The sequence below is a fragment of the Arachis hypogaea genome, chromosome 3 (assembly GCF_003086295.3).
Source record: "Arachis hypogaea cultivar Tifrunner chromosome 3, arahy.Tifrunner.gnm2.J5K5, whole genome shotgun sequence".
Taxonomy (NCBI): domain Eukaryota; kingdom Viridiplantae; phylum Streptophyta; class Magnoliopsida; order Fabales; family Fabaceae; genus Arachis; species Arachis hypogaea.
This window is the reverse complement of record NC_092038.1, coordinates 138,743,134-138,766,092: the sequence shown is the minus strand read 5'-3', so window position 1 is coordinate 138,766,092 and position 22,959 is coordinate 138,743,134. Positions and strand designations below refer to the sequence as shown.

At 30.9% G+C, this 22,959-nt stretch overlaps 5 protein-coding genes and 1 non-coding gene across 6 annotated transcripts; 1 reads left to right on the top strand and 5 right to left on the bottom strand.

The window, feature by feature from the left end:
• Window positions 1–610: 610 nt before the first annotated feature.
• TRNAV-CAC (transfer RNA valine (anticodon CAC)) lies at window positions 611–684 on the bottom strand. The gene has a single exon. It is a non-coding gene; the product is annotated as a tRNA-Val (tRNA).
• A 659-nt stretch (window positions 685–1,343) lies between these two features.
• Window positions 1,344–3,224, bottom strand: LOC112734488 (WAT1-related protein At1g25270). Its single transcript, XM_025783825.2, has 5 exons — window positions 2,886–3,224; window positions 2,498–2,614; window positions 2,025–2,427; window positions 1,780–1,931; window positions 1,344–1,689 (listed from the first exon to the last, which is right to left on the bottom strand). Exons 1-5 carry the CDS (start codon window positions 3,134–3,136, stop codon window positions 1,494–1,496), a joined length of 1,119 nt encoding a protein of 372 aa, XP_025639610.2. The 5' UTR covers window positions 3,137–3,224; the 3' UTR covers window positions 1,344–1,493.
• Window positions 3,225–7,069: 3,845 nt separating this feature from the next.
• Window positions 7,070–9,739, bottom strand: LOC112734486 (WAT1-related protein At1g25270). The gene is made up of 6 exons (XM_025783820.3): window positions 9,289–9,739; window positions 9,090–9,206; window positions 8,147–8,390; window positions 7,916–8,077; window positions 7,694–7,845; window positions 7,070–7,609 (listed from the first exon to the last, which is right to left on the bottom strand). Exons 1-6 carry the CDS (start codon window positions 9,522–9,524, stop codon window positions 7,417–7,419), a joined length of 1,104 nt encoding a protein of 367 aa, XP_025639605.1. The 5' UTR covers window positions 9,525–9,739; the 3' UTR covers window positions 7,070–7,416.
• Window positions 9,740–11,958: 2,219 nt separating this feature from the next.
• On the bottom strand, window positions 11,959–13,128 carry LOC112734487 (cytochrome b-c1 complex subunit 6-1, mitochondrial). The gene is made up of 4 exons (XM_025783822.3): window positions 12,947–13,128; window positions 12,760–12,844; window positions 12,383–12,472; window positions 11,959–12,299 (listed from the first exon to the last, which is right to left on the bottom strand). Coding segments are annotated over exons 1-4 (210 nt in total). The 5' UTR covers window positions 12,949–13,128; the 3' UTR covers window positions 11,959–12,266.
• Window positions 13,129–14,569: 1,441 nt separating this feature from the next.
• LOC112734484 (uncharacterized) lies at window positions 14,570–15,670 on the top strand. Its single transcript, XM_025783819.3, has 2 exons — window positions 14,570–14,945; window positions 15,178–15,670. Exons 1-2 carry the CDS (start codon window positions 14,736–14,738, stop codon window positions 15,307–15,309), a joined length of 342 nt encoding a protein of 113 aa, XP_025639604.1. The 5' UTR covers window positions 14,570–14,735; the 3' UTR covers window positions 15,310–15,670.
• A 4,028-nt stretch (window positions 15,671–19,698) lies between these two features.
• LOC112734483 (serine decarboxylase 1) lies at window positions 19,699–21,834 on the bottom strand. The gene is made up of 3 exons (XM_025783818.3): window positions 21,151–21,834; window positions 20,508–21,070; window positions 19,699–20,422 (listed from the first exon to the last, which is right to left on the bottom strand). The coding sequence occupies exons 1-3, from the start codon at window positions 21,392–21,394 to the stop codon at window positions 19,856–19,858; spliced, it is 1,374 nt and encodes a 457-aa protein (XP_025639603.1). The 5' UTR covers window positions 21,395–21,834; the 3' UTR covers window positions 19,699–19,855.
• Window positions 21,835–22,959: the final 1,125 nt, after the last annotated feature.

Genomic DNA, 22,959 nt, shown 5'->3' with positions numbered 1-22,959 from the left:
CACGAGGGTCATGATTTTTTTTTTCAAAGCCAAAGGGTCAAAGGGATGGTTTGTATTATGATTTATGAGTATTAGTTTTTTTTTTTTTTTATCAAAGATATGAGACTCGAACCCGCAACTTCTTAATTGAGTATGGAGAGACTATACTATTTGAACTATTACTCATTGAGACTATACTATTTGAGTTATTACTCATTCAGTACTTATGAGTATTAGTTAATTACCTGAGAGTCTGACTTTGACACCGCCCTATCCCGTATCTGTATTCGTATACGTATCGTATGTGCTGATTTCTGGTCATAACTCATTCACACCTTTCTTGAATCTTCCCAGAAACTGCACAACAATGTACGTACGTGTGTTCCTTTGGTCCCCTCCCTCATTCATATTATAATATGTGCTATACAATGTTATCTTTGTTCTTTCTTTCTTGTGCATATGCATTGACATGAAAGATGATGTTTGAAGATGGAGCATAGTAGATTAATTTCAATATTTTTATCTATACAACATGATTAAAGGCCACTCTTGTATACAAATGGTATATATTCATTTCAAACAAAAGAAACCTCCCAAGAAAAAGAGAAACAAAAATCTTCAACAAGAAAGATGTCTGAGCCCGGGTTCGAACCAGGGACCTCTAGTGTGTGAGACTAGCGTGATAACCAACTACACCACCCAGACTTTGTTATTGTTGCATTTTGTTTTAATATATTATAATCATATCTGTTTTAGTTATAAATACATGATTTCTCATATATTTTTACACAAGCTAGCTGATACAGAGTAACAGTGTACAATAATGTTCTCCTTACTAGTTACTATGACTCTATGAGTGAGAGTTGGATTAAACCCCCTACTTTGGTTTTTAAGATTAGCGAGTTGCATTAATTTAATTTTTTACTTTTTAATTGATAATTTGATTCCTCATATTTAAAAAAATGCACTAATATAGTTGTTCGTATATTTTCTATCACTATAACTCAATATTGTTAATGACGTAGTTTAAACCTTATCACATTGAATATATTAAAACAATATCTATGTATTTTGACGTTAAAAAAATGCATTAAACGACGTAATATGAGGATTTGAACAATCTTGTCATAATTAAGTTCTTTGTCATAACCCTCGACATCGTTCAATGGCTTTTTTAGTGTCAAAACACATACAACGTTGTTTTAATGTGTATAGCGTAGCAAGGTTTGAACCACGTCATCAATAGCGTTGAGCTTCGATAACAAAAAATACACGAGAGATTACATTAGTGCATTTTTTTAAATTTAAAATACCAAATTATAACCATTGAAAAGTCAATAATTAAATTAGTGGAACTGGCCAAAGAAATCAAAGTGGGATCATTAGTTGCAATATATTTGAAACACCAAAACCATGAACCAAAAAAAAAGTGTAAAAGGATTATCCAGTTAAAAGGGGAATACAAAAACACAACCTATACTACTAAAGAGTAACGCGTTTTATTTCCCCCATTATTATGAGGAGGGCAATTCTGAATTTGATGATGAGTTTTGTTGTTGTTTCTGCGGGGACATAACAATAACTTGAAGAGGATCTCTTGTGATTTCTTCTGATAACTGAGTGTGAATCTGAATCTTGTGTTTGGTTTCTCTGCTGTTCCCCCAAAGCACTGTGTATAGCCCAATCACTATCAACACTCCTCCAATCACACTATGAGTAAGTGTCAAAGTTACAATTAAATTAGTAAACTTAGGTAACAATAAAATCATGAAATAGCATATATTAATTCATAGTATGTACCTTCCTAAATATAAATTCTCATTCAACAAGAAGGAAGCAGCTATGGCCACAAGCACAAGCTGCAGAGGATTGAAAACAGAGCAAAATAGAGGGCCTCTCATATGCACGCACCATGCAATAATATTAACCACAATTCCAGACGTCACAATTCCCTGCAATTCCAGTACGAAACAAAAAGAATCAACAAAAAAAAAAACAATTAATGAATTTTAAATAAGACAAATTTTGAGGAAGGCAGAAGGTACCGAATAAGCGACAGTGAGGAGCCTGATATTCCAAGCAAGCTTCCATTGGGAGGCCCAATCCCTATCAAGAGAGAGAGCAAAGAGAGTGGATTGTAATGCGGCCATAGTGCACATAAGAGCTGTGCCTGTGTGGTGCCTGGGGAATTCTTGATTCAACTTAGCCTGAATGTTGAGCCACAATGCAAAAGAGCAGCAGCTTGCAGTTGCATATGAAAAACCCAAGAATTTGTTACCATAATCACGGCCATGTACATGATGCAAGAGGTTGATACGGGAAGAAGAAGACCATGTATCAATTTGTTTGCCTTTGTAAAACGTCAACACCATTGCACCACTGATTCCGGTTATTGTTCCTATTACTTTGGCCTTCCCTGCTGCTGCTCCCAAATTCAACTTTTCCAAACTATGTATAAATAAAAATCAATAAGATGATGCATATTGCATGGAGTATATATAGTAGCTAGCGTACGTACCCTGAGGTTATGGCCATGATGAAGGTGACAGCTGGACAAAGATTAAGGATGGCCAACACAAACGTTGCTGGCATCAAAGCCAATGCCGCGAAGTAAAAGTTCAGAAATAAAGTTCCCCTGCGGCAAGCAACATTGTACGTTACATGTAAAATTGGCGTCTAATATGAGAACTGATAGGTAAACAATGAACATCTTGGACAACATGAATAACCACCAATCAAATAAAAATACACTACATCCTAATTTAATGCTACTAAATAAATTTAAGATTAATTTACTCTTTTAACCCTATTAATTCACATTGTTCACAAATTGTTCAAAAATATTGTTGGTTATATATACTTAAAGGTGAATGAAAAATGAGAGATGATAGGATGAAGATGCATACCCAAATAATCCACAAAGAAATTCCAAAAGAAGCACCCTTGGAGTAATCTTGGGTTTATTGTTGTTGTTGGTATCAAAAATGAGAGCAACGGGGAGAGTGAAGGCGGAAGCAAAGATGAGGCGATAAGCAGTAGCAACTCTCATGCTCATTCCATCATTAATGGCCATCTTGTACAACACATTCACCACCACAAATGTTATCTGCACCAACACCATGAGCATTATTGGCTTCAACCCTTGCAACAACACCATCCTGCAACTCAACAATTAATTATTAATTCACTTGATTATTACTTATTAGCGCGCTGTTAGTATGTATGGATATTTATATGCGGATTTAACGGCCACGGTTTCTATATACTATATGCTGCACTACTATACTTGTACATAAATAATAATAATTAATGTGTTGTGCGTATATGCTAACATTATTATTGGAGATACACTCATTTGGGGGCTGAAATCAAAGTTTCCTCAAAATGACTTCACATTTTAAACATTCATGTAATTCTAGTGACTTAATTTATTTTATTTCTAATTTATGTACCACCACTCATGAATCATGAACTAACTTCGCCAATAAGTCCTTCCCCGGTGGGCGAGGCTATGCTTTAGTACTACTGCTTCATCATTTCATTTGCCATCCTACTACTGTCACTAGTATATTTGACAAAAAGAGATTGGTTAAAATGATACATATTTTATTAAATTAAAATTTGTTACATTTTTTTAGAAATGAAAAAAATTATGTGTTTATATCATGGTTAATTGGTGTGTTTTTTTTTTAATATAGATTTATTTTATTTTTTTCTTTTAAATAACAAATCAGACCAGTCAAATTTTATATTATACAAATTGATCGATGAAATAATTTTTTTCCCCTGTAAAGTAAATAAGAGAATTCAATTAGTATGTTTAAAAAAAAATTAATATTAGAATATAAATTTGAGGGTCATATTTGTATATTTAAAAATTTTTAAAATAATAAAAAACAAGTTTGATCCTCAGATTTGTGGTATATAAAAAAATGCACCAAATTTTTACATTATTAAAAAATACCACTAAAATTAAAAAACGGACTTTTGTTTTTTTTTCCGTAGTAGTTCAACAAAATCCTATTTACTTAATCAAACATTTAATAATTAGACTATTAAAAAAGTAGTAGTTAAATGAAAATAGTAGAAATATAAAAAAAATAAAATATGAAAATTTAAGTACAATTTTTATATAAAGTTAATAGTTGAAAACTGATAAATAATAATTTAGTCAAACTTATTAAATTATTTAACAATTTTCAAAACTATTAAGTTTGCAGTGCACTTAAATTTTCACATTAATTTGTTATTTGAATTTGTCCGTTGTCCCACAGAAAGCAGACACTTCACATCAGATTATGATGGTTTGTTGATTGAGAGCAATAGAGCATATATCCCATTCTTCAAATGATCTTGTCATCAGTCATCACCCACCATATATATATACAAGACATACAGAATTTATTAGTGCTTATTATTAGAGAGCAGATATCATATTCTCCATAGATTCCCACACATACATACGTGAGAGAATAGAAATTGTGCATAAATAAGAAATCTTCGATCTTAATAAACTACCTAATTAAACCAATGGTTTAATTTTGCCACTTATCTTGTTGCCCATTATTATACATTATGCATTACGCAATGCAAAGTCTTAACTTCATTTATTTCAATGATGTATAGCGGCTAGTGGATACGTCTACAGAATACTTGCACTTTCGTATTATTAGAGTTTCTTTGAGGAAATTAAACAACGCTCAAAATTATTATACTTTTATTATTCCTTCCTTCATTTCTTTTTTCACTTACCTTGGGGGAGGATAATTAAATTAATAAGTACTTTTATTTTTATAATTCTCTCATCTTAAATTTATTTTACCCATCTCTCATCTCTCTAATAGACATAATTCGAAGATCTTAGTCTTTACTAGCAAATATAATTTAAAGAAATGTTACGTGAATAGCACTGGCACTAGCACATAGATAGAACTCTCAAGTCCCAACAATGTAATTGACTGGCAGAATTAATAATCAGCTTCATGCGGTTCTGATGTGGATGCAAATTCAAGGTTGATGGGAAATAAAATAATGGAAAAATATCAATTTGTAGAAAGTCAACACCATTGCCCCCACCAATTACACTTGTAGTTCCTAACACTTTGGCCTTTCCTAGTGTTGCTCCCAGATTCAATTTTTTCCAAGCTCTATAACAATGATCGTGAATTAAATACAATATTATAATTTGCAGTGCAAAAAGTAACTTTAATTTCCACTCATTTTTATCATTTAAATGTGTATTGTCGTATGTGTGGCCTGACTAAGCATAGCTTTGACGAAATATGATTTTATTCATTTACATTTTATATTTTTTAAATAAAAAATATTATAAACATACTAAAAATTTTATTATTATATATTTGTATATAAATATATATAATATTAATTTATTTTAATATATATTTTATTTTTAATATTTTTATAAAAATAACTGATTTAATAATTAATTTTTTGTTTATATCTGACATGATTGTTATTATGTGTACATAAAAAATTAATTATTATATTAATAATTAATATAAAATATATATTAAAATATAAAATATACATAAAATATAAGTTGAACAATAAATATACATACATACATTATAATTAATTTAATATTTAATTTTACCAATAAATTATAATTTAAATGACATAATTATTTTATATTCATCATCTAAGAGATTATGATTATTTTAAGATTTTTTATCTTTAGTAAAAAAAATAATATTTAATTTCGTGTGTATATATCATTTTTTATTTAATATATAGATCTTGATTATATAATCATATTGGTGCATAATTATAGTAGTAAATATAAAGAGAATATAGTTAATATGTATTTTTATGGTACATCATAAGTTTATTATTAATAAAAAAATTTAAATATTTTTATTTAAAATATAAAATAAATATATTAAAATTTTTAATTTTTTATATTTTTAATAAAAAAAATTTTTAATTTGTAAATTTAATATGTGCCATAAGGACATGGTAACTAAATTCATATAAAGAAAACCCGTGTCCTATATATAGAGATAGATGTGCATGCAACTTGCAAGATCGATGAACAAGAGATAATAGGCAACTTAATTAATTAATTAGTAAATGCTGAGTTTGATCATTTTTTTGAAGAATTATGAAGCTGTTAATAAAAATAATATTTATTTTAATTTTTGATATTTAATTTTGTGAGACTAATTAATTTTTTTAATAATAATTTTGTTCTAAAATATATTTATATGATACATTAATCATTAATACATTTTCTATTTAATTTCTATAAATAAAAACAATTTAAAATTATTAATATTTTTTAGTTTTACATAATAAATTTAGTTAATATATTTTTTAAAAAATAATAAAAAATAAAAACTAAATGACCCTAATAATTATTCTTAAAAAATAATAATTTTTTTTAAAAAAATTGTTAATTCTAATTAACTTTTAATTTAACAGATAAATTAATAATTAAACTTGCTATAAGTTAATTTCATTAATATAAAAAAAAATATAATAAAGAAATGAACCAATTTTAACGTTTACGTACAGTGCAGTATCGCCAAAGAAACATAATGCACACTTTTATATTTCTCATACACATGACACATACATATTCGGCTGTTCCATTAAATGTAAGATTTTCAATCTAAAAGTATGATGAATTTAACTAATGTATTCTTTACTTATCTACGTGGAGTGCATCTATTCAATATTTAATCAACTACTCTGTATAAATAAAAAATTAACTCTATTACTTTCTCTTTTTTTATATGATGAAGTAAATGTACTGTAGAACTTTAATATGTACAAATACTAAGATTCACAAATATTAAGTGGTCATTTACTTATATTTTAATATGTTTAACTAAATTATTTAATATAATATATATTTACACCTAAATTATTATTTTTAAGTAAATATATTTTTACGTCATCCTACAAATAATATTATTTAGATGCATTAATAAAATATGAATACTATGGCACCGAATATAAGACAATGTGATGTATGTCCTTACCAGTTAGGGAAAAGTTTAGGGGTTAACAACTTTATTAAATTTTGGCTAGTATGTAACCATAAAAAAAATTGAGTCATTAGATGAAATTTTACACTATTAAAATCATCATTAATGATTATTTGATGGCTACAAATTACAAAAACTGCTAATCCCTAACACTTCTCTAGCAGCTAGCTAGTAAAATATGACGTGTCACATTAGACTACAGAAAATACAAAAATATAAAAATTTACATTATTAAGTTCAGATAAAAATAACTGTAAATAAATATTCCGTATTCAGCAATTCTTGTGTGTTGGGATGATGAGATGACATGACTTTTGTGTTGAATAATTGTGTGTTTCCATACGAATTATGGAAACAGCATTGTCCTTACGTAGTAGTAGTGGTAGTTTGATATGACGATGAAGTGATGAACATCCACTACCAGTCACTATATATTGTTGTGTTGTTCACTTTGATGATCATCTATTTGCGGAGACCTAACAACAACATCAACATCAACAACTTGGGACCCTTTATTATTATTCATTAACTCATCCATCCTCTGCTTCTCTTCAATTTCTTTGCTCTTTCCCCATAGCACCGTGTACAAGCCAATCACAATCACCACTCCTCCAACCACACTACATATAAATTATTAATTAATTCGTGAATAATGAGAAATGCGAAGAAATATAATGTGTGATGAGTTTGATATATATATGTACCTTCCTAAATATAAATTCTCATTGAGAATCAAAGAAGCAACAATAGCCACAAGCAGAAGCTGTAGAGGATTGAAAATAGACGCAAATAGAGGGCCTCTCACTTTTATGCACCACGCAGTAATAATAATCACTATACCTGATGCTACGATTCCCTGACAATTAATTATATGTTAATGAACATATATAATTCGTTATTAATCCTAATAGATGTTAAATACGTACCGCGTAAGCCACAGTGAGAAGCCTTATGTTCCAACCAAGGCGCCATTGGGTCCAATCCCTATCAACACAAAGAGCAAAAACAGTCGCCTGTATTGCGCCCATTGTGGACATCAATGCTGTCCCTGTGTGATGCCTTGGGTATTCTTTACCATTCATTTTACCCTGCAAAATGTTTGAGTGGACGAGTGAGCTGACCACTTGAGCAATTCAAATTGGTTCAATTATTCGTACCTGAATGTTGAGCCAGAGAGAAAAGGAGCAGCAGCTTGCTATGGCATATGTGAGACCCAAGAGTTTGTTGGCATATTCACCATGTGGTGGAGGATGATTACGATGCAAGAGATCTATGTGTGTGGACCAAATATCAATTTCAACACCTCTGAAAAAGCTTAACACCATTGCCCCTGTAATTCCAGTTACTGTTCCTAGTACCTTCGCTTTTCCCGCTGCGGATCCCAAGTTCAGTTTTTCCAAACTACAAAAACCAACTACTTTATTATTACGAGGAGTGTTAAGGAGTAATTTTTGTGATTTGTAGCCATTAAATAGCCGTCAATGATGATTTTAATGGTATGAGATTGGTGTAAAATTTTATCCAATGGTTCACTTTTCTTTACTGGTTACATGCTGGCTAGAATTTTCTAAAGTTGCTGGTCCCTAGACTTTTCCTATTATTATTACTATTATATACTTGCTAAGGTAAAAACTCAGGTAAAGTTGACTTCACGTGAAGTTGATACTTGAGAACCGTTAAATGATTTGACTGATTTGACTAAATTTTCATCTAACGGCTCTTAGATATCAACTTTACGTGAAGTCGACTTCACTTGAGTTTTCACCACTTGGTAAACTACTTTTAAATTATTAAAATGATGTTATCAATTCCGAAAGTAGCTTTAGTTTCCAATAAATTCTAATTAAATTTCCGAAATATAAATTTGAGTTTTCAATTTATCAGTACAATTTGTCTAATAATAATATGCAAAATTAAATGTGTTGACAACACTAAAAAATAAATAAATAAAGTGTATGGCAACCAACTATAATTTAAATGGCATAGTTATTTTCGTACTCACTTAGAAATTGCGAATTGGACACTCCTATTTTTTATAAATTAAAAAATAATAAAATAAATAAATAAGGTGTGTATATATATATAAAGCATACTACACACCGGAAAATTATGGCCATAACAAAGGTGACAGCCGGAGCAAGGTTGTTGATGGCCAACATGAACGTCGCGGGCAACAGAGACAGGGCGGCAAAATAAAGGTTGAGAAATAAACTTCCGCTGCAGATGATTTAAATAAGCATAATATATAATGCAGCATATAATAAGAAAAGAGTGTAGGTAGGTAGAAGCATATATATACCCGAAAAATCCACAAAGACATTCCATAAAAAGCACCTTGCTGGTAATTCTTGGTGGGTTGTTCCTATCAAAGAAGAGAGCAAGTGGGAGAGTAAAAGCAGATGCAAAGATGAGACGGTAAGCAGAAGCCACTCTCATGCTCATTCCATCAAATATAGCGAGCTTATACAACACGTTCAGCGCTGCATATAATATCTGTAGTAACACCATTAGTATCACTGGTTTCAACCCTTCCATCTCCCAACCACCTGAACTTGCTCGTTAATTATAATTAGGTTTTGAATGATAGTGGCTACCTCTTTCAATTGAGTTACTTAGTTAGGCCAAGATCAGAGAGGTGTTAGTTTCAGTAAATAATTAAACATTTGATTCATTATGCGCCTTTCCAATTACATCTTAACCTTTGCACTTGATTAGTGGGATTACACAGTGGACTACACTAACATATATACTTTAAAGGAATTCAATTTATTTAGTAATATAATAGTAAACTCCAACCCCCAATAGTTCAGATAAAATATATATAGAATAAATGATCAGTAAGGTTAGAAAGACAATATCTAAAATTATTTTATAAATATAATATTTAAAATTATACAATTATTCTAATGATAATTAATAAATATTGAATAAAATAATTTGTTAAATTGTTTAAATTAATTTTTTATTATTTCTCAAATATTATTGGTAAAAAAATGATAGGGGCAGGCAGTATCTATTGAAAAATAAAATAAAAAATAGATATCTCTTTTATTCCTTGGAACTAAATGAGAAGCACATCTTTTTTTTTTTTAATCAAAGATAGAAAGAGTCGAACTTACGACTTCTTACAGGTACCAAACAAAAAAAAAGAATAACATGAGAAATAAGAATCATTAATGACATACCATTAAATTCTTTGTTTGACCTTAAATTATATATAAGGTTATAAAAATTAAACTTGTTTTATATATATTTGGAAAGAATAAAAACTAATGATCAACGCTTAAATGCTTGTCATTAATGTACCTTCAGAAAGTGTATGTTTATGTGCATCATGTGAGTGGGCTTGGCTTGGTTACCAAATTGGATGCTGATGCCTATGGAATTAGAATACATATTACGGAAAGAAAAATGTGAATTGTCAACTTTTCAATATGATTTAATTTAACGTGTATAATGGATGTAAAAGTAATAATGGTTCCAATTGTCTGATTGTCTATACAGAACTGATGCTGTTTTAAATTAAATTTGGAGTTTTGTTACGAGAGTCAAGAGTAATACTATATGATTAATAACATTTATTATTTTTATCAAACATTTGGCCAATTAAAAAATTTAAATATTAAATTTTAAATCCTAAATTTTAAATTATAATAATATAAAAATAAGTTTTTGAACTAAAATATTGATTAATATTAATAAAAATATAGATTCTCTAACATTTATCTTGTTACAATTATGTCAACGGAAGCAACTTTCCTTCGTTTTATTTGTTTCTCTGTATGACTGTATTGTTCCAACTGATGATTGGAGGAGTGAAAACATATTAGAATCTTTTATAAAATCAGGTGATAGAGCGTGGTTGAGTGGAAGAAATGTATCCTTCCTTAATCAAGTGTGGATAATTTGTATGCACCGGCACCATTGTTACGGTTCGTTGTTTGCAACATGAAGTTTCGTGTAACCGGAGTAGTGCTGATTGTGTGCGGCTTACAGTGAAATTTGAATTTTTTAAATTTTAAATTTTTATTTTAGAAAATAAAGTGTAATTTTTTATTATTAAATAATTTTTTTTTCATATCTTTTTTTAGTCTCATCTATAAAATAAATGATGAGGTTCTTTTGGAGACATCCGATAAAAAAAACAAAATAAATGATGAGAAATGATATTTTACCCTCTAAAGTAAAATTTAAAATTTAGAGGATCAAAATTCATTAAGTCTAATACTCAAAGTCTTGTTTGACAGATGAGACATAGATAGAGACATTGTGTCCAAAGACACTGAACTAATATATTATCTTGACAAGAAGGACACAGAGACACTACCAAGGAATACAACTTAATTTTTATTTTTTCTTTCATTATTCTTGTTAATTTTTTATAATTATATTTTTCTATTATTATATTTTTCTTCTCAAATTTTTTGAATGAAAAAAAAAATGAAAAAGTAAAAACTCAGGTACAGTCGACTTCACATGAGCGAAAATTTAGTCAAATCAGTTAAATCATCTAGCTGCACTTCACGGAAGTCACCCATCCAACCCACTTCCAGTGAAAGTGAATCGTTAAAAAAATAAAATATTGTTGTATGGGAACAGAGACGCTGTAGTATCAAACTGGTTTCACTATAAAATTAAACTAAATTCAGCGCACGATCGTAATGTAATGTGAGTAGGATTAAAAGTTTAAAACTAAGCCAACTGATTTGCTTTGACAAATTGTAATGCCCTTCTACGATGAGACAAAGATGCTTACATTTCAGAACCACTTTGTATTGAATTACGTTGAACTTGAATCATATAGTTAGCAACAACTTTCCTTTACCTTTTAGCTTCGGATCTTGCTGCAACAAACACTTAATAATGGCGTGGACGTGGCTAGTTCCCACGTCAGACTCAGACCTCAGTAGTCATATATTTTCTGTCATAATATTCCTTGGAGAACAGCAAATGGATCACTCAAGAAATATGGGCAAGGTAAATTTTTCCTATTCAAATGTGCGTGTCGGACAGTAAATCAATCCAACAATATAAGCTCTTCAATCAACACCCTACTTATTAACAAATAATTCAAGACAGAATACATCCTTCAGAATCTAAAAGGTATAATAATTTCGCATAATGTTCTTATTAATCACAGTCTAAGCTCAACATGATTTCAAAATTTCACACTAAACACAATGATAACTGTAGGGGAATAAAGTCCGGGTAGTTTTGTTATTTGTGAATGATGTAAACAGGAGGTATTTGATAAAACAACTGAAAAAATTTCCCTCATTACTTCAGTTTGGGGAATAGCTTTGGCGCAACCTGCATTGCAACATGATGATTTATTACTGGTATTCAGAGAGAACAAAATGGTTGTTGTTTGCTTTATAAACTGTAATACTTACACATTTATCAATACATGACCAGTAATCAAAATATTGCCCAGTGCAGTGTTTGTGACCGGAATCATCACCATCAATCCTCTTGATACATGCCTGTAGCAAGTTGGAGAATTACTTTTTCTCTACTAAGCAATAATACAATTGAAGAACAGAATGAAAGAATGGTAGCATCTCTTGTTTGTTTCTAGATTATACGGTTCAGTAAAAATTTATAACCAACTCACATCATCCATATGACCATATAAGATTGCAGTAAAAAATATAAGCATTTCATTTCCTAGTAGTGTTTTACCATTTTGTCCTAAATCTTTGAATCTATCTATTCTGCCATTCCAGAAGCCATCTTGTAGAAAAAGCAAAAAAAATAAAGGAATCCATACCTGATATTCAAGTAATGGTTTGACACACTTTGGTTTGCAAGAGTCTTCGAGATATCTCTTTTGATCAACGGGTTCGTCGTCAGCCCTAAGTGCAGGTCAATAAATAAGAAAACAACAAATTAACATAGGATCAGATCCATGGGAGGAATCAAGTACAAAGAGAACAGATCTGATTGAGGAGACTTACATTGCAGTTAGCGTTGGGAGCAGAGAGAGAGAGAGCGTGGTTAGTGCGATGCGATGCGATGGAAAGGAGGGAGGGAGAGAAAGGAGAGGGTTGCTTCTTGGGTTTTGGGGGGTGCTTGGGTTTCGGATCCAACTCCTTTCAAGTTTGAACCTGTCAACGTTCTTTTTTTTTTTTGGGTCATAATGTCAACGTTCTTTGATCTGCCTCCCTTTTTGGCACTCCTTACTAGTTACTACCTTTTTTGTTGTTTCCAGAAAAGCTTAGTGGGCTTTCTGTCCAAAAAGAAACTAAGAACGAGATTTTGCCTTGCCCAAAAAAAAAAACACATTATATTTGTATGAAATAATTAAGATGTAAATGTATGTTTTATTAAATACTTCAGTCAAATATATTAAATTATTCAACAATTTTCATCAGATATCATCTTCAATATCTTCATATGAAAAATTAATTTAATAAAAACTAGGGGTGAACATGGGTAGCGGGTACCCAATTATCCGTTCGAATCCGAACCGAACCAATTAAATTGGTTCTAAAACTAACGGGTAATCGGGTCCAACTCGAACTAAATCGATGGTCTTTGTTAGTGATTGGTTCGAGTATCGGTTCTGGGGTGCGGAACCCGAACCAACCCGCGAACTCGATCATATATTAATTAAATAAAAAATATATATATGACTTTTTCATTAGACAAAGATTATTCACTACTAATATGTTTGAATTTTAATGAGTTTAGTTTTTAATGTATTTAGTATTTAACATGTTTGGATTATTTCTATTGATATTACATGTTTATTGTACTTGTTGAATTTTTAAGATAAAAATTTGGTTTTTTTTTTATGAATTTCAAAGTCATTAGGTATCCAATTACCCGAGTCGAACCAATCCGTTCTTAATCGTTTTGGTTTAATTTGGATACATTTACAAAAAAACACAAATTCGAACCAATTATATTTTGATCGGTTCGATTCTAATTTTACTATGAACCCGAACTAAACCGACCGGTACTCACCCATAATAAAAACTTTAAAATAAAGATTGCTAAAATGTTAGAAATTATTTATTCAGACAAAAAAAATATATAACTTTACCAGCCAAGTTTGCCGCCACTTCAATGACTTCAATCCACCACCATTTTTGTTGATATGAAATCTACCTCCTCTTCAAAATGAAAAGCTAGAGTTAGCTTCCAATAAATCAAATAATTATACATAGAATTATTTATTTAAAGTTTATGATTGTGCAATTTCATTTAGAAAAAAAATACTATTAATAATTGATATAATTTAATAAATATAGGACTTTAATTTTCCATTTTTTAATAAAAACAAAAATGATTAAAATCGTAATTTACTTTGATTCTTAAAAGTATAACATAACCAAATTGAACCAAACAACATGTTTGGATTAGCTTTTTAATGATTGGTTAATTGAAAAGACTCACAGCCCATGGTTTTAAAAAGTTGTAATTGTGTTGATAGAGTAAGAAGAAAGGCTATTTAAGAAAAGGAATAAAAAAGCAAGGGCAACCGTTGGCCTCCTCAAAATATTGCTGGCTATTAGGAACAAAACAATCCAAAACCCACCCTTTATAAACTACTTTGGGATATCAACTATTATTTTATTCTTTTTTGGCACTTTCCCTATTGCCTTCTTAGTGTTCTTTCTCTCATAATTAACCAAGGGGGAGAACCACCAAGAAGGTATAGTAATAATTAACTTTCTTTGTTTCTTCATTATATTCTCTCAACCAAAAACAACAATTTGAGTCTAGCAATAATAATTGAACATGGGTAACTGTGGTGCCAAGCCTAAGACTAAGGAAGGTCTTGAGCCAATTGAAGAGGAGCCCGTGATGAACCAGAATGAGCTCAAGCATAAGGAAAAGAATGAAGATGAACAAGAAAATAATGTTGATACCATTAATTATAATAAGTTAGAGGAGATACCCTATAATAATGCTTCTGATCAGAAGTCCCTTCATAACTTGCTCAATGAGGTACTTGCATATTTAATTTAGTATTTTTCTCTACAATTTAAATTTTATTATTATATTGTTAGTAGTATGAAATTTCTTTACATACAATGCTTCTAAAGTAGTTTTCAGTATTCAGTATTCACCCCTGCATCAAGAATGTTACATCATTATATACTCTTGTTTATTGTAGTAAAATCTGAAAACTATGAAATTATCATCTTAAGAATAATATGTGGATATTGTATATTGGCAGAAGGAGGAGGAGGCACCAAAATCGGAGGCGGCAGAGGCGGAGGCGTCCGGCGTGGCGGAGGTGGTAAAGTTAGAGGTAGTAGAGCCCAAGGAGTTAAAGGTCATTCAAGAAGAGGCAAAGATTGAGGCCTAGATATAATAGCTAAGAACATGCACACCCTTTAAAAACATTAACTATAGAGATGGTTGTGATGCATGCTTTTAGCTAATAATAATAATAGTTATTATTATTTATTATTATTATTAATGATAATAATTAATAGCTATATATGATAACTTTTAGCTTTTCAGTTTTGAGCTTCAACAAGACTTTGATGACTTTGTTTGGGTTTAGGATTTGTTGATTTGATTTAGTAGCTGGGGGAAGGATGATTTTCCTCTCATACTAAAAGCAAGTGTGTTGTATGAATAATTATGTAATGTGAAACTTTATTAATTAATGCATGGCCAGGGTTAATTAAATAACGCCATTGGCATGTTTCCAAAGATTACAATTGAGGTGGCATTACATTTTTTTTTTAATTTATATTATTTGGTATTGCTCCAAATACAAGTATTTCTGTAATTAATTCTAACCAATAATTATTCAATAAAATAATTAACTTTTTTATCTCAATAATTATTCAATAAAATAATGAAGAAAAATAAAAAAGAACTGTTGAATGAGAGTTAACCGAAAAAAAAATAGTTTTCAATTTTTTCCATTTGCTAGATAGCATATATTACAAAATAAAACTTAACTAGAACTAAAATCAATCAACTTTTATTTTCTTTATTTTTAATTATTTTTTAAAACCTTTGTTTTTAATTATTTTTTTAAATCTTTGTCCATCTACTGGTATTGATTGATGGATTATTGTTGGTTAAGAAAAAAAAAAGTGTTGATTAATTACGTGCTAAAACCATATAACAGTGATAAGAGTAGTTATGGTTAACTGATGTCGGAGATAACCATAATCCAACAAGGAATTGAAGCGCGGTAGAGGAAGAAACATTCGGTGGAGGTAGGCAGAAAAATGTCTTAGTTTTCTTTATTTTAATTTAGAGTATTTATACTGAAATCAACTACTAAGTTAATTATTATAAATATATATATTAGAATACAAATATACATTAAAATTAAAATAAATTAAATTATACGTATATTTATATATAAATATATTGGTGGTTAATTTTATTAATTAATTTTGGTGTACCAATTATATATATATATATATATATATATATATATATATATATATATATATAGGGTTAAGTATTTTTTTCGTCCTTAAGGTCTTAGATCAAAATCAAAATCGTTCCCAATTTTTTTTTTTTGTATTAGAATCATTCTCAACGTTATAAAACGTTATAAAATCATCCTTTTGTCCATAAATAATATTTTTATCACAATTTTACCCTTAAAAAAAAACCCTTCACCCCCCACCCCCAGCTAAATCTCTTCATCAATCATCATCATCGTCGAGTCTCTTTCCCTCTTTCTTTTCCCCAGACTTTCCCTCTCTTTCACCAAATTATTTATAATTGAAAAAAATTATAAAATAAAAAAATAAAAGAGACAGAGAATATTTAAAGGGGTGAAAGAGAAGTGGAATCGGAGTGGGAAGCATTTAAAAGGATGAAGGGGGAAGTGGAATCGGAGTGGGAAGTATTGAGATCGCAGGAGGGATGTTCGATGGGGAGGCCTTCCAATTCATCCTCGTCCAGAAATCGAAGGTGGTGCGCAGCAGTTTCGAGAGATCGGAAGTGGGTTTGGGATCAGGTTGGGGATCGATGGGAGTAGAAAGAGTGAGGTCAGTTGTGAGAGGTTGGAAAAGTGGAGAGCGAAGAGTGGTTGGATCAATAAAAGCGTCTTCAAGTTCGTCGTCTTCAGCTTCGAATCCCTCGACATGGTGGCGCTGTGACGTGTTCTGGAAAGGGAGAGACGGCGCTTGTAGTTGCTGTTAGCTTTCGATAGACGGTGACAGTAGGTGGCAGTTGAAAGGAAGAGGAAGAAGAAAAGAAGGGGAAGAAGAAGGAGGGTAGAACCGGTGCACTGAGGGTGGCAGCGGTCAGAGGTTGATGACAATAGGTTTCTGCATCGTCACTTCCTTCTTCCTCCTTTTGTTCTTTTTTTTTTGTTTGAAGAACATTAAACATCATTCCTTTTTATTTTTTAATTTTTTTTCCTGATTTTGGATCTAAAGTTTAGGTTGATGATTGCTGAATTGTTGTTAAATCTAAAATTTCTATTAATTTATTTTGGGAATGTTGTTGTTGTTGTTGCTATTGATTCATTTTGATTTTGTTGTTGCTGAAAATATGTTGCTGTTGCTAAATTTATTGAAATTGCTGAATTTGTTATTGAATTTGTTGTTACTGCTACTGAATTTAGTTTGTGAGTGAGTGATAATGAAAAAGGTGTAATGGTAAAGAAGGTGTAATGATGGTAGTAGTGATGGCTATGAAAAAATAAAGAGGGAGAGGGAGAGAGATGTAGCGACGATGATGATTATGCAGAATTGTCCGAAAGGAAGAGGGAAAGGGTAAGGGTAAAGAGGGTTTTTTTATTTGGGAGTCATTTAAATAAAAATGTTTTTTAAAAATTAAAATTAAATACATAAAATAAATTAAATTATATTATTTTTATTAAAATTAGACCGGACAAATTAATTTAGCAAAAAAATTAATAAATTAAATTTTGAACCGGTATAAATTAATATTTTTTATAAAAAATTACTACAATATCCCTATTATAAAACACAACTAAAATATCCCTATTTTATATATATATATATATATATATATATATATATATATATATATATATATATAACCCTATAACGATAGAGAAGAAAATGCTAGAATTTAGGATTATCAAAATTAATATATATAATAAAAGTATTTTAGTCATTTTATATAATAGAGATATTGTAGTCATTTTTTATAAAAAATAATATTAATTTAGACGGATTCAAAATTTGATTCACTATTTTTCGATCAAATTAATTTGCCTGACCTAATTTTGACAAAAATAATATAATTTAAGTGATTATATATGTTAAATTTTAATTATTAAAAAATATCTTAAAAAAATATTTTTTGCGTCTTTATGGGAACATTCTTTTTTATTTTTGTTTAAAAATAAAATTGTCCAAAAAATATTGTTTAACGTTTTATAACGTTGAGCATAATTTTAATACGTAAAAAAAAGCCAAAAACGATTTTGATTTTGACCTCTTACATTTGGGACGAAAAATACTTAACCTATATATATATATATCAACTTGCTATTTCTCTCACAGATCTATCTCTTTCCCATGGCAAAACACACCACTACTTCTCCAGCATATTCCTCTAATAATGAGGAATCTAATTCTAACCATAACGTTCCTCACACAAGAATGTTGAACTTATTAGATGCGGAAAAACCACAGAAAGAAGAAGAAAAAGTGTGTGACTATTGCAAGCGAGCACAGTGGGTGAGAGAAGCAGTTTTGGGGGCCAATGATGGGTTGCTCTCAACAGCATCACTGATGATGATGGGCGTTGGAGACTTGGAGCCGTTAGAGAAGACAATAAGCTGATGGTGCTAACGGGTGTTGCAGGCTTGGTAGCTGTGTTAGACATTGAACTCGCACACTTCACAAGGCAAGAAGAAAAGGTAGCCACTAAGTCATGCAAGCAGCGCTGGCCTCAGGGTTTTCGTTTGCGCTGGCCTTTCATATATGGTGGTATTATTATTGGTTTAATGTTGTTTGACTTGTTTCTTTCCCATACTAGTAAACTGTGAAACAAAGTATAACTATACGGTAAAAACATTTACTCATGAGTATTTTTTGCAAATTCTTATGTGATTCTCATTTTAGAAGAAACATCTTTTTATGCAACCGATTTACATCATATGCCAACGATATCACAATCGTTGTTATATGCAAGGAAAATTATTTTAATTTTGTTATTGCAAAAATAATTTGATTGATTGAAAATATTTTTGGTTAGATACATTTTATGCAATTAAATGATGAGTTAGGTTACGATATACATTAAAATCAGCTACTAAAGTCAGCCATCAGTATAAAATATATACTGAAATATAAATACATATTGAAAATAAATTAAACTACACATGTATTTATACATAAATACATTGATGGCTGATTTTGGTGTACAAATAATATTTTTGTTAAATGATTAATATGCCAATGAATTATAGCTCAAATGATATAATCTTCTCATACTCACTTAAGAAGTTAGGAATTTGAGTTCCCTATCTTTGGTAAAAAAAAATTAAATAATTAATATGTTGTAACTTTTTAATTTTTAAATTAGATTTTTTTGAACCCTTACTTATACTTTTTTTTCATTTCTTCTTTATAGTTTGTTTTCTTAGAAAAATTATATCTATAAACCAAAAAAATATTTCTTATTCTAACATAGACATCAATTTGATTACTAATAGATAATTAATTGTGGAGCACATGTCATTGTAAAAATAATGTAAATTATAGACCAAATTAGAAGAGAAGGAAAAGAGTCTATCTGAAAATTAAAACAAGTCTGGTATTAAACAATCTTCAATTCATCCATTCCAGTGTAGCTACATTTGCTTTGAATACCACAAACATTAAGAAACATAAATCATACATACAAGCGTTTACACACAACAACAACTCTATAAATATCCGAGTGACAGTTTCTCACCTATGCAAAGCACAAAGGCAATTGTGTATGCCAACATCAGAAGCTATACAAGGAGGCTGAGATTTCCCTTCTCCGAACCATGCATCACGCTTTTGCACAAGCTCGTCAAGAAAATCATCCAGCTTGTGTATGGTGACGTTTGGCATGACCACAACATGTGCTATGTTCCCCTGGCACGCCAACTGCCACTTGCGCACGAACTCCTCGTCGTGAGGGCGCTCAAACACGACGGTGCTGCTGAGCTCGTTCAGCATTGCTCCGATCCCCGCGTGGACGAGGCGGTCCTTGAAGTAGTGTGCGTTCCTCAAGCATTTCTGAACCTCTTTCCGGAATCCCCTGTATCCTTTTCTGTTTAGAGTGTACCATAGGAAGAGTGGCGCGTGGCCGTTACGGCTACCCATGATTGTTGCATCTCTCGAGGCAAGGTACTCTACGTTCCTTGACAGCACCTTCACGTGTTCCAATCTTGTTATCAGCACCCCACATGGCATTGGACACCCAACGAATTTGTGCCCTGACACACTCACGCTTCCAATTGCCTTCTTGAAACTCACTTTCGGAGCCTGATGAATTAGTTAAACATGTCAAATCATTTAACAGTTAACAATTAACAATTGATGAATGAAATTGGAAGGGTTGATTAATTACTCGTTTGACAAAAGGTAACATGAGACCAAACAAAGCCCCATCACAATGGATATAGAATCTGTCATGGGAGAATCCTGCTTCCTGAAGCTTGTTAATAACCAAATCAAGATCATCAACAGCTCCTTTGACAGTTGTACCTATGTTAACATTAACAATTGCAGGCTTATCCTTGTTACAAAGAAGCTTGGACTTAAAATCATGGCAATCAATCTCGCCAGAGGAAAGAGTGTTGACTTTGACACAGTCCATTCTGTACATGCGAGCAGCCTTGAAAACGGAGTAGTGTGATTCCTGAGAGGCATACAAGATTCCATCTGGAAACACCTCTCTGCCAACAAGGATTCCATGGAGATTCCCTTCTGTGCCACAGTTTGTTATGTATCCCCAGTACTGGTTCTTGTCAAGTTCCCACAACCTTGCAAACCAGTCCAAAACACCAACCTCGAACTGCCTCGAGTGCACCCCGTAGTTGCTCTCAATAAACGGATCCCCCAGGTTGTTTATGGAGAAGTGCTGAAGCTGACACAGCGCATCGTAGTCGAAATCCAGATTGTACGGATAGCCTGAAACAAGTCATCATAAATTTGTTAGTTTTGAATTGCAACGCCATGCATACTAGTGGATCAATACTATATATATATACCTAGATGGAACTTGGTTTTTTCTGTCAGGGATTTTTTGTACTTGGATAAAACACTAGCCATATAAGCTTCTCTTTCTCCTGTAACGTCATCATCCAGATCTGGTTCAGTGATTTCAAACGACACCGTATGCATATCTCTTCCCAGAACTATCTTCTCCCTTTCGCCATCATGATGGACTAGTTCTTTGATCAAACATCCCCCTACACCTCCTCCATTCATGCTTGAATCAACACTTCCCACCATTTTTAAAGAATAATTGAAATTAAGTACCAAGAATGGAATGAAGCATGTAGCATGATGCCTCTGATTTATATAGTAGCTAGTATCACAAGCAGATATTATTGTATGAACGCAACGTAATACATAATTAAATGTTTTGGAATCAATTATTGACACCTTATTAGGTTGTTGGGAGTTTCAGACCATACATATTTTTAAATCTGCCAGCACCAACTTTTTACTTTTATTTTATTTCATTAAAAATTTAGATACAGTCAACTTTATGTATGGAATTGATAGTTAAAAAATATTAAATAATTTAATTGATTTAACTAAATTTTTATTTAACAGTTTTTAATTATCAATTTCACATCAAATTGATTATAGATTAGTTTTTATCTTATTTAATTTCAGTTATGAGAATGCAACAAAACCAGAGAATCAGTTCTATTTACATAATGATCATTTATTCTGTTTTGCCTCATGAAGATGATGTAGTAGTAGTAAAGAAATTCTCTTGACATCATATGATGATGATGCCTTATCCACAGTACATACAATGATACAAGAGTGTTGTAATAATTGAGTTCATATAATTACGAGTCGTGGGGGCACCCATGTGATTCTCATGCATGCTGGAATGTAGAATCTGCATGTGGGCTCCACTATCATCTATCACAATATCTTCTAACGGAAATGTTTGGAAAACGATAAAAATTAGTTAAAATTAGCTTAAAATTATTTTATTTTATATTTATTAATTATTTTTAAAATAAATTATTCTTCATATCCAAACAATTTTAGCATTCAAATTAGAGGCACATAATACTACTACTTCTTCTTCTTCTTCTTTTCAAATTCACGTACGCGTGGAGTTTCTTTTTCATCATCGCATTTCTCATCCTCCTCATTCTCCTATTTCTTTTTTGCGTTCCTTTTTCTTCACGTGTTTTCTCCTTATCGTCATTTAGTCTATGCTTGTTTTAAAACGAATTTATATTCTGAATTTAATTTTCGGTTCATTCTAAATATAATTTCAGTTCATTTCTAAATATAATTTTGGTTCATTTCTATTCTGCACAATTCAAAACTCTTCTTCCTCACCTTCTATTGCTTCTTCAATAGGGAGAGAAGGAAGAAAAAAAATAAAGCAACAACAACAAAAGAAAGACGATAAAGAAAAAACACGTGAAGAAAAATAAACACAAAAAAGAAGGAGGAAGAGGAGGAGGAACACAAAGAAAAATGAGAAAAAGAAAAAGTTTCGTGCGTAAACGAGCGTGAGAAGAAGAAGCACGTGTTGTAAAAGCTACCTCATCAAGTTCAATCCTTTTCAATCATTTTCTTTTTGATCTCCAATACGAATTTCATGTCCCTATCTTTGCAATATTCATCTATTAGTGTTGTAAACGTGATTTTGTTAGATTTTAAACCTCTCTCACTCATCTCATTCATAACTTTCCTAACTTCCTTCAAATCACAGATCTTGCAAAGGCTATTGATCAGCGCATTGTACGTGATTAAGTCCGGCCTAATGGCTTGATTGATCATTACTTGAAAATTTTTTCAGACTAAATCAATTTTTCATA

What these genes read in the sequence shown, in the direction of transcription:
- LOC112734484 (XM_025783819.3), top strand. Translation starts at nt 14,736, where the DNA reads ATGGGTAACTGTGGTGCCAAGCCTAAGACTAAGGAAGGTCTTGAGCCA. An exon ending in TTCATAACTTGCTCAATGAG is followed by an intron (nt 14,946 to 15,177) that starts GTACTTGCATAT and finishes GTATATTGGCAG; the next exon opens with AAGGAGGAGGAGGCACCAAA.
- LOC112734487 (XM_025783822.3), bottom strand. An exon ending in AACCATTACTTGAATATCAG is followed by an intron (nt 12,473 to 12,759) that starts GTATGGATTCCT and finishes AACTTGCTACAG; the next exon opens with GCATGTATCAAGAGGATTGA. An exon ending in GGTCATGTATTGATAAATGT is followed by an intron (nt 12,300 to 12,382) that starts GTAAGTATTACA and finishes GTTGCAATGCAG; the next exon opens with GTTGCGCCAAAGCTATTCCC.
- LOC112734483 (XM_025783818.3), bottom strand. Translation starts at nt 21,394, where the DNA reads ATGGTGGGAAGTGTTGATTCAAGCATGAATGGAGGAGGTGTAGGGGGA. An exon ending in AAAAACCAAGTTCCATCTAG is followed by an intron (nt 21,071 to 21,150) that starts GTATATATATAT and finishes GACTTGTTTCAG; the next exon opens with GCTATCCGTACAATCTGGAT. An exon ending in TGTTACCTTTTGTCAAACGA is followed by an intron (nt 20,423 to 20,507) that starts GTAATTAATCAA and finishes CTAATTCATCAG; the next exon opens with GCTCCGAAAGTGAGTTTCAA.
- LOC112734486 (XM_025783820.3), bottom strand. Translation starts at nt 9,524, where the DNA reads ATGGAAGGGTTGAAACCAGTGATACTAATGGTGTTACTACAGATATTA. An exon ending in TGTCTTTGTGGATTTTTCGG is followed by an intron (nt 9,207 to 9,288) that starts GTATATATATGC and finishes AATCATCTGCAG; the next exon opens with CGGAAGTTTATTTCTCAACC. An exon ending in GTTATGGCCATAATTTTCCG is followed by an intron (nt 8,391 to 9,089) that starts GTGTGTAGTATG and finishes TGGTTTTTGTAG; the next exon opens with TTTGGAAAAACTGAACTTGG.
- LOC112734488 (XM_025783825.2), bottom strand. Translation starts at nt 3,136, where the DNA reads ATGGTGTTGTTGCAAGGGTTGAAGCCAATAATGCTCATGGTGTTGGTG. An exon ending in TTTCTTTGTGGATTATTTGG is followed by an intron (nt 2,615 to 2,885) that starts GTATGCATCTTC and finishes TGCTTGCCGCAG; the next exon opens with GGGAACTTTATTTCTGAACT. An exon ending in GAGAATTTATATTTAGGAAG is followed by an intron (nt 1,690 to 1,779) that starts GTACATACTATG and finishes ACTTACTCATAG; the next exon opens with TGTGATTGGAGGAGTGTTGA.